Source organism: Meles meles, unplaced genomic scaffold (genome assembly GCF_922984935.1).
Source record: "Meles meles unplaced genomic scaffold, mMelMel3.1 paternal haplotype, whole genome shotgun sequence".
Classification (NCBI taxonomy): domain Eukaryota; kingdom Metazoa; phylum Chordata; class Mammalia; order Carnivora; family Mustelidae; genus Meles; species Meles meles.
Window position 1 is genome coordinate 16,246 of NW_025721293.1, and position 10,327 is coordinate 26,572.

Consider the following 10,327-nt stretch of genomic DNA (forward strand, 5'->3'; position numbering starts at 1 on the left):
TTTCTGCCTCACTCTCTCTGTCTCAGCACCAGAGGAGGCTGTCCTGGGTCCTCGGACTTAGGCCCCTGTCCCTAACTGCCCTGATTCCCACTATTTCCCCCCGCGATCCTTTGCTCTTTTTTTTTTTTGGAGTGTTCTCAACCAGACTCCAAGCTAATGTTGGTCCCCAGACATAGGGCACTCTCGTATTGGGTTATTACTTTCCAATCAGTTGCCTCTGGTGGCTCCCTCCCCCTTTTGTTTATCTTCTGATATCAGTCCGACTTCCCACTCTGCTTTACCTGCCACTGGCGTCTTCTGCTCCTGTAGAGATCCAGACATGTATACTTCTGATCTCAGGCTGATTTATTAGGTGATCAGAGTTCTTTGGTAGGTAATGTGCTCACTTTAGGGTACCTGTTGAAGTGGTGCCTCCTCCTACTTCTCCGCCATCTTGACTCCCCTATATACAGGGCCTTTTTAAGATTAAATGATAAATATCCCTTAAATCACCATAATAAATCATGAGTCATAAAGAAAACCCAGTAAGATTTCAGTGAGTTTGTTCCTGGTTAAAGTAATTCAAGTTTTTTTTTAAGATTTTTATTTATTTATTTGACAGAGATCACAAGAAAGCAGAGAGGCAGGCAGAGAGAGAGGAGGTAGCAGGCTCCCCGCTGAGCAGAGAGACCAATGCAGGGCTCAGTCACAAGACCCTGAGATCATGACCTGAGTTGGAGGCAGAGGCTTTACCCACTGAGCGACAGACACCCCTAAAGTAATTCAAGTTTTATGAATAATAAATTATAAAATAGTAAGGAAAGAAACCCTTCCAAAAAAGAAATATCATATAATACAGAATTAAAGGTCCACAAAAATGTGCAACATTAGTAGAAAAACATTATTACCCTGCTCAGATGGGCAATAACAAACTTGGATGGAAGTATCAACATGGTAAACTTGAGATTTTAGGTTTTACTCGAAATAATTGAAAATATTTTTAATACTTTTTAAAATTTCTTTTCAGTGTTCCAGAATTCACTGTTTATGCACCACACCCAGTGCTCCAGGCAATACATGACCTCTATAATACCCACCACCAGGCTCACCCAACTCCCACCCCATTTTTGTATAATTGAAAACAAGGAAACAGAAATAGAACAATAAAACCAAATAGGTCAATACAAATCTTATTTGGATTGTTTTAATAATTGAAAATCTTGAAATACAAATAAGATTTGTATTGACCTGTTTGATTTTATTGTTCTATTTCTGTTATTCCTTCTTTTCAATTATACAAAAATGCTGCTGTAGGAAAAATAAAGTCTCCATCCTAAAAGAAAAAAAAAAAAGCCAAGTGAACATGTAGCCTCCACCACTTTTTAAATATCCTTACACAATCATTCATTCATAGAACTTAAAAGTCTGGTGAAATCTCAGATACAGGGGACTCTGTACACTTAAAATTGTAGCTTTCCAGCCTAAATAGTGGAGAAAAGCACATTTAAAGGAGTTGGGAACTGCTTGTTTACAAGAAGGACATTCACAGTATCCATTAGTAATGTATTAGTTATTACAACATAATTTTTAATCAAATATAATGCCCTTTTACTTTTAATAGAAGTGTATCTTATTCATATTTATAAATATATTATAGACATGTAGATATTTTCATGTATATAAACATACATATATATGTGGTTTGTTTTCTGGCAACTTCTTTTCACTGTTTCTTTTTTAAAAAACACTTTTTCCCCCTTTATCTTTTTCTTTATACTTAATTATGTATTTGAGTGTTTCTGTGTTTGAGAGCTCAAAAAGTTTTTAATTGAGGTATAGTTGATATAGTGTTATATTAGGTTCAGGCATATAGTATAATGTATTCAACACTGAATGATTTAATACATTAGTTATGAAGATACACAACACCATAGTAACAGTAAACATAGTCAAATGCAGAAAATATCTAATATTTTGATATGATGGTATGTTAACCACTCAATTATAGTTTAAAGTTTAAATGACAAGAGTAACAATAGTAAATATAGCTACTAAAATTAGTTAACAAATATTCAGTATAAAAATAGAAAAGTTGTGGCTTTAAAAAAAATAAAAGGGGAGAGTTAGAATGTGATTTTTTTCTTTGTAACTAGAGTCAAGTTGTTAAAAGAAAATAGACTGTAATATCTATAAGGTATCTTATGTAAGCTTCATTGTAAGCACAAAGCAAAACAACTACAAAACATATATATGTGTGTGTGTGTGTGTGTGTGTTTACACCAAATATTCTTCGATGATTATAATGAAGGGAATTCAGTCATTTGTGACAAGAATTAACCTTGATAATGTTATGCTAAGTGATATAATTAACACATTTGTGAGGAATCTGAAAAATCTGAATGTATAGAAACAGAGAGTAGAATGGTGGTAACCATGGATGTAGGGAAGAATGGGCAGTTGTTATTCAGAGTGCAAACTTTTAGTTGGAAGATAAATATGTCTGGTATCCAATGTACAGCATTATAGTTAATAATATAGTGTATTATACACTTGAAGTGTCCTAAGAGAGTATATCTTAAATGTTCACACCACAAAAATTGTGTCAATTACATGATGTGATGGAAATATTATCTAACACAAAGACAGTAATGATATGGTAATATATATAAGTGTATCAAATCAACATGGTGTACACCTTAAAATTATAACAATGTTAGATATCAAAATTATGTCAACAAAGTTGGAAAAAACTAAATCTTGTTTTCTTTTAAACTTGAACATTTTTTTTCCTATTTAAAAGATAAGGCACTTCAACTTTGATAAATACTGCTGGATTTTTTAAAATTATTTTCTTTTTAAAGATTTTATTCATTTATTTGACAGAGAGAAATCACAAGAGAGGCAGGCAGAGAGAGAGAGGAAGGGAAGCAGGCTCTCCGTTGAGCAGAGAGCCCGATGCGGGACTCGATCCCAGGACCCTGAGATCATGACCTGAGCTGAAGGCAGCGGCTTAACCCACTGAGCCACCCAGGCGCCCTAAAATTATTTTCTATTGTTAGAGAAAATACAGTGATCATCTCATTTGACTTCAAGTAGATGACCTGATATTTCCCCTCCAATCTCCCAGAAATTCTCTAATTATTCTTATAATCCCATACTTGTTTCCAGATATACAGATATTTATGATGTTTATCACATTTTGAAATATAGAAGTATATGTTCATTTATTTAGTTAGTTATATTTTTTCAAACATAGTAATTCTATATTATGTTTGATATTCTTTTCTTTTTTGATTTACAAACTCATCCTTTGCTTTTTAATCTTTTCTTTTTTCTGTTTATTTTTTCCTTGGAGATTTTTGAGCCTCATTTTCTGGTTTTAACCAGTTTTAACTATTATCTATTTCTCATTTTCTAAGGATTTTGAAGGGGCGGGGGGGGTGGGAGGTTGAGGAACCAGGTGGTGGGTAATAGGGAGGGCACATACTGCATGGAGCACTGGGTGTGGTGCAAAAACAATGAACACTGTTACGCTGAAAATAAACAAATAAAAAATAAATAAATAACAAAAATACATTTTTTAATTTATTTTTATTAATTTCTAGCCAATATTAATCTGGATCAAAATTAATCTCTATTTTTGATTATATTTCTCTTTCTATGTCTCATGTATAGGATTAGAATACTATTTCACAGAAATATCACATTAATATTTTGTTAAAGAAAACAATTTCAAATATTTATATATCATGTAATTTTTGACTTTATTATGCTTTCCTATTATATCACTTTACTAATTTTTACTTTTCATAATGATGTTGCCTACATGTAAATGTTTTATACTTTAAAGTAATACATTGCTTTTTTTTTGGTATTATTGAGCTTTATTCAGAAATTGGTTTTAAAATGTGTTTAAGTCTTTTATATATGTATACAATTTTAATAGAATAATTAAGGAGCAGTTTAACAGTCCTGTATATCTTTGTTATCCATCATTACATGTTCCTCTGACTATTTTTGTAAAAAAAAAAGCACAAGAAATTAATATTAGACTGATAAAAAGTATTGTCTTAATTCTTTCTGATTTTCTTTTGTTCCCATTATATGACTAATAACCAATACAGAGATGGTCACCCAACAGCCACTCAGTGAATATTTGTAGTGTGAATAGACTAAAGAATGGCAAAACTTATAGAATATATAATTAACAAATTGCTTAAGTTATTGTGGATCACTTTAAAACGGCCTACTAAAAACAGTTAATGTGGACTCTGAGAAACAAACTGAAGGTTTTGGAGAGGAGGAAGGTTGGGGGTTGGGTGAGCCTGGTGGTGGGTATTATGGAGGGCATGTATTTCATGAAGAACTGAGTGTGGTGCATAAACAATGAATTTTGTAACACTGAAAAAAATAAAATAAAATTTAAAAACAAAAAAAAACAGTTAATGTGTTATCTCAGTTCATTTACTGAAAACACAGAAAGTGTGTTTTTCATTTTCTATATCTCTGTGACATTTTGGGAGTGATAGCTAATTACCTTCAAAGATAGATCCCCAGGACCTTCTGGTAATCCCAGTCCCTTCTGAGCTGCTAATAATTTTCCCCTAAATGGCAGAAGTGATCATACTTTTCCTGACTATCCACACAATGCCATATATTTAACTGAATGAGGGAGCCTAAGATAAGATCTCAAGGCAGAAAGGTCCACAGGTCACTCATCACTAAGTTATGTTTGCCCAACTCTGCCACTGATCTGGTTTCCAACCAGGTAATGCCATATTTTAATTTATTTAAAATCAATTAATTAACATATAGAGTATTATTAGTTTGAGAGGTAGAATTTAGTGATTCATCAGTTACACATAACACCCAGTGCTCTTTACATCAGGAGCCTCCCTTAATACCCATCACTCAGTTATTCCATCCATCCCACCCACCTCCCCTTCAGCAACCTCAGCTTGTTTTCTGTAATTAAGAGGTAATGCAGTAATGTCATTTTTTAATATGGAATACTTATAATATAAAGAAATAGAAGGTCAGAGTTGCATAAATTCAGAAGGCACAATATTTCCCTGGATGTGAAGGGAACCTATGCTAATTTCTGTGGAATTTTGTGGAAAATTTGTATTTTAAGATATGCATATTATAATTATGTGCTATTCATCATTAATGATTATATGCTGTATATTTATTTATAATTTGTATGTCAAAACACACAGGAGTCATTCTGTCTCTGATTGTCTTGTCATAAAATTTTACTACACAATATTTCATTTATCATACTGAAAGGGTGAGTTTCTTAAAATTCTTCATATTGAAAAGAAAAAAGAATTAAGAAGTGGATTGTTTAGGGGTGCCTGGGTGGCTCAGTCATTAAGCATCTGCCTTTGGCTCAGGTAATGATCTCAGAGTCTTGTGATCTTGCCCTGTGCTGGACTGGCTCCCTACTCAGCAGGAAGACTGCTTCTCCTTCTCATACTCCCTCTGCTTGTTATCCCTTTCGCTGTCTCTCTGTCTGTTGGATAAATAAATGAAATCTTTAAAAACAACAAGTGGATTGTTTAGAAAATTTTTATATAATTTCTATTACTAAGGCAAACTATTGCAATGTTGTATTAAAAAGTGATTTTCTTGATTATGTACATGTTTGCATATACATAATTATGCTATTTTGAAAATACAATTAGATACAGTGTGACTCTTTTCCATATCTGCCTTTATATACTATATCAATCAATCAATGTTATTAATATGTATAGAAAACAAGAAACAAAATATGTGTAGTAAATATTAATGGGAAGATGAGAGGTGCCTTAGTTTCTTTTCTGTTTCACAAACATTTTAAGTGATATTATACTGTTTAAAAAATCCATTTAAAGAGTGAGCAAAGTATTTTTATAAACATAAGTCAAAGTAAGTTTATCAGAAAACAATATGTAACACCATCAATCTGAATTTGTTTTCTTTGCATGAAGTAAAACCAAACCGATGATCATTTCAAAACCAATTGAACTACATGAACATTTTGTCCAAATTCCACAGTGTAATACAGTTTGCATCTTAGGTGATGATAAATTGGTAAAACTGTGGAAACAGAGAAAAAGAGATGATGCAGTCTTATGGAACAAAATATGCATTTTGTATTTAATTCAGAGAACTTTGCAGAGAAAAAAATGAAATAAGTTTAGGGTATGATCATGGGAACTTAGAATACAGAAGATGAGTTTAACTGCCAAACCTGACTACTTGCAGCATACAGGTTCTAGCCTTTCCCCATGCATGCAGGAGTTCTTGGAACTAACATAATTCTTCAGTACCAGGCTATTTGCTCTCCTTATCCCCTAGAAAGAAATGATCATCCTTTGGTTCTTGAATCTTCCATTGGTATCCTCACTTATAATACCCTAATTTCCCCCCTTGTTTATGGTGGTTACGATCAGAAATAGTTGAATACTTATAATTTGCTCATTTTTTAAAAGATTTTATTTATTTATTTGACAGACAGAGATCACAAGTAGGCAGAGAGGCAGACAGAGAGAGAGGAGGAAGCAGGCACCCCACTGAGCAGAGAGCCCGATGCGGGGCTTGATCCCAGGACCCTGAGATCATGACCTGAGCTGAAGGCAGAGGCTTTAACCCACTGAGCCACCCAGGCGCCCCATAATTTGCTCATTTCTTTACTTCATGTCTCACATTCATGGAACTGTAAGTTTGATAAGAGCAAGGATTTCATTTCTTTGTTCACAGTACATTCCCTCATTATCATTCAGTGTGTGGCCCATGGCAGGAATTCAGTAATACCCGTGAAATTGCTATTTAATAGAATCTGTCGGGCACCTGGGTGGCTCAGTGGGTTAAAGCCTCTGCCTTCGGCTCAGGTCATGGTCCTGGGATCGAGCCCCGCATGGAGCTCTCTGCTCAGCAGGGAGCCTGCTTTCCTTCCTCTGCCTCTGGCTGCCTCTCTGCCTACCTATGATCTCTGTCTGTCAAATAAATAAATAAAATCTTAAAAAAAAAGAATCTGAAAAAAAAAAGAATCTGTCACCAAAAAAAAAGGAAGAAAAGTAGAATCTGTCTCCCAGTGTTTCAATTTTTGCATTGTTTGCTCATTTACAAATTTAAATTTTTACAGTATAAAAACTCAGTTTCTTTCACCAAACAACATTTTTTTATCTTATCAGTATTACATTGTTGAGATTTCTTCTGAACTACTCTTCAGTTTCTTAAAGAGATAAAATTAATACTCGAAAAAATTTCCCTAAGTCCTGTTTTGCACATTAGTATTCTTTAACTAATGGCAATGGACCATCTTTCTCTCCTGCCCATGAAGCAGAACTTTAAAATAATCATAGTTAGTAAATTTGTCATTTTGATTATTTATATCTTTTAGTTTTGATTTTTGGAAATTTATTTATTATTCCCTACCAATTATTGAAGAAAACCAATGAGGGATGCTTATGGGGTGATAATTATATAGAAATTATAGTGCTTTCTGGATACCTGGGTGGCTCAGTCAGCTAAGTTTCTGTCTTCAGCTCAGGTCATGATCCCAAGGTCCTGGATTGAACCCCACATCAGGATCCCTTCTTGGTGAGGAGCCTTCTTCTCCTCTCCCTCTCCCTGTGCCACTCATCCTACTTATGCTTCCTTTGCTCTCTCTCCTTCTGTCAAATAAATAGCTAAAATCTTTTTAAAAATCTCACTGTTTTCTCTTTTCCTAGTTTGTAAGGTTAAGTGTTTTTATTTCAAAGGTAAAGGTACTATTATAACATTATCCACATTAATCTGGATCCAAATTCTCTGAGATAAGAATTAGAGATAATAAATAGAGATATCGATTTATTTATTTACTTAGATAAATAGAGATATAATAATAATAATATAATCATTTCTAAGGTAAGAATAGTGTCTCAGAAATTTAAACTTGTTTACTTAAGTAATTAAAGTTAACTTAGTTAAGGTTAAATGACCTTTGTTTCATTTAAAAACTAGTATGTTTTCTATCCCAGGGTTAGGGTTGTTCTTCAGACACTCAAAAGTTTATTTATGCTCAGTCTCACTATTTAGGGTCTATATTTAGAGCCCAGGGGCTTTGTTCCTTGGATAATCCCCATTTTTCATGATCTTAATAACATCACCAAACAATGTAAATTAAAACTATGCAAAAGACACTACATATGTAGCTAAAAGGGAATGTTAATTGCATAAAGGTGTTCATTGGGAATGCTGCTATTAAATTCCAGAGAGAAATCCCAAGGTAATATTGATTTGGGGCCATCAAGTGTGATAGTCAAGAAAGAATTCTTGAGATGTTTTATGGTGCAAAAATTGACAGGACCTGTGGGCAGAAAGAGCTGCACTTATGACTGTGAGGAGTGAAAAATCATATATTTTTAAATTTGTGGAGGGAGTTGGGGTAGAGCATAAGTTTCTAAGATTTCTGTATGCTGAAGTTAGAGTCTACAGGATCTTGGAGATGTGGTTATTGTTAAGATAAGTTTGCTTTTAATCTCTAATGAAACATCAACATTAAGGCAGCCATGCGTTCCTTGAAATGTCACACTCTGCGGGCCTCAGGTATTCATCAGTGGGCTCTAACTTGTAAGGAGATTTAATTTTAGCTACATTTATCTCATTTTTGTTTTTCTCACCAGGATCTTTTTTTTTAAAGATTTTATGTATTTATTTGAGAGAGAGAGACAGTGAGAGAGAGCATGAGAGGGGAGAAAGTCAGAGGGAGAAGCAGACTCTCCAAGGAGCAGGGAGCCCGATGTGGGACTCGATCCCAGGACTCTGGGATCATGACCTGAGCTGAAGGCAGTCACTTAACCAACTGAGCCACCCAGGCGCCCTCCTCATCAGGATCTTATTAATACCACTTTTGTATAAAAAACACAAACTTATGGAAGAGAGATTGTATACAACTGCTCGGATATAAGGAAAAACATCCAAATGTTCCATGTCCTAAGACCCCCTGGAAAACTAGTAATGGCTGTATCCTTTCTGTGAAATTCATTCACAAAATCTTACTTATAATTATGTCCAAGCACCAATGTCAAAAGCACTAGCAATGAGAAACAACAGTTTCCAAGTAGGCTTTATTCTTCTTGGCTTCACTAAATGGCCCCATCTGGAAATAATTCTCTTCTGGATAGTGATCATTTTATATGCCATGATCATCCTCTCCAACTCAACCATTATCTTGCTCTCTTGTGTGGACATTCATCTCTACACTCCCATGTATTTCTTTCTTAGCAATCTTTCCTTCTTGGATCTCTGCTTCACTACAACTGCTGTGCCTCAGATGTTGTCTAATTTGTGGGGGCCAGACAAGAGCATCACCTACACAGGCTGTGTCATTCAACTATCTGTGTTCCTCTGCCTTGGGGCAACAGAAGGTGTTATGTTGGTGATGATGGCCTTTGACCGCTATGTTGCTATTTGCCAGCCTCTGCATTATACCATCATCATGAATCATCAGTTCTGTTGGAAACTGGTACTAATAGCCTGGCTGTCTGGATTGATGGAATCTGTAACCCAATCTCCCATCACATTCCAGCTTCCTTTTTGCACCCACCACCACCTGGATGATTTTCTGTGCGAAGTTCCTGCCTTCATACGCCTAGCATGTGGAGATACCTCAGCCATTGAGTGGCAAATGACCATCTCTGCTGACCTTTTCACCATTGTACCAGTGGTATTGATCCTGACTTCTTATGGCTGTATAGCTCGAGCCTTGGGGAAACTCCACTCAGAAGAGGGAAGGAAAAAAGCCATTGCCACCTGTTCTTCCCACCTTATTGTGGTCTTCATGTTTTATGGGACAGTGGCCATGGTTTATGCAGATCCTAAGAACCACTTTGCTTCAAATTATGGCAAGATCTTCACTTTCTTCTACACTTTGGTCACACCACTGTTGAATCCTCTCATCTATACTCTAAGGAACAAAGAAGTAAAAGATGCTCTGCAAAGACTGCTAAATAAAATGATGCACAAATGAAAAATGTCCTTCTGAATCAAAAAAAGGTGTTGAAATCATGATGTTCTTATACTCTCCATTAGAGAGTCACTGAATTATCATTTTACAAAACAGTAGTTTTAGTTTAAAGGCAGTAATTTGTAACTTACTCTTTATTTCTATGGTTTTACATAACATATTGTTTAAAAAATTCTGTAGAGACATAATGACAGTTTTTGACACATAGTAAGTATCCAGAATATTTGTCAGGGGGAAATGTTATTTTCAGAGTTAACTTTTGAAGAATATTTATGATTTCTCTTGTCCTTGTTTTTGTTTTTATTTTCTCATTTGTTCTTATTTATTATGTTCAATTAGTCGACATATAAT

The 10,327-nt window shown here is 34.7% G+C and overlaps 1 protein-coding gene across 1 annotated transcript; it reads left to right on the plus strand.

Moving 5' to 3' along the window:
* Window positions 1-9,049: 9,049 nt before the first annotated feature.
* LOC123936302 (olfactory receptor 15-like) lies at window positions 9,050-9,979 on the plus strand. Its single transcript, XM_045996929.1, has one exon. The coding sequence runs from the start codon at window positions 9,050-9,052 to the stop codon at window positions 9,977-9,979; it is 930 nt and encodes a 309-aa protein (XP_045852885.1).
* Window positions 9,980-10,327: the final 348 nt, after the last annotated feature.

Bases quoted from the DNA above. Each gene is read 5' to 3' on its own strand.
- LOC123936302 (XM_045996929.1), top strand. From the start codon at position 9,050: ATGAGAAACAACAGTTTCCAAGTAGGCTTTATTCTTCTTGGCTTCACT.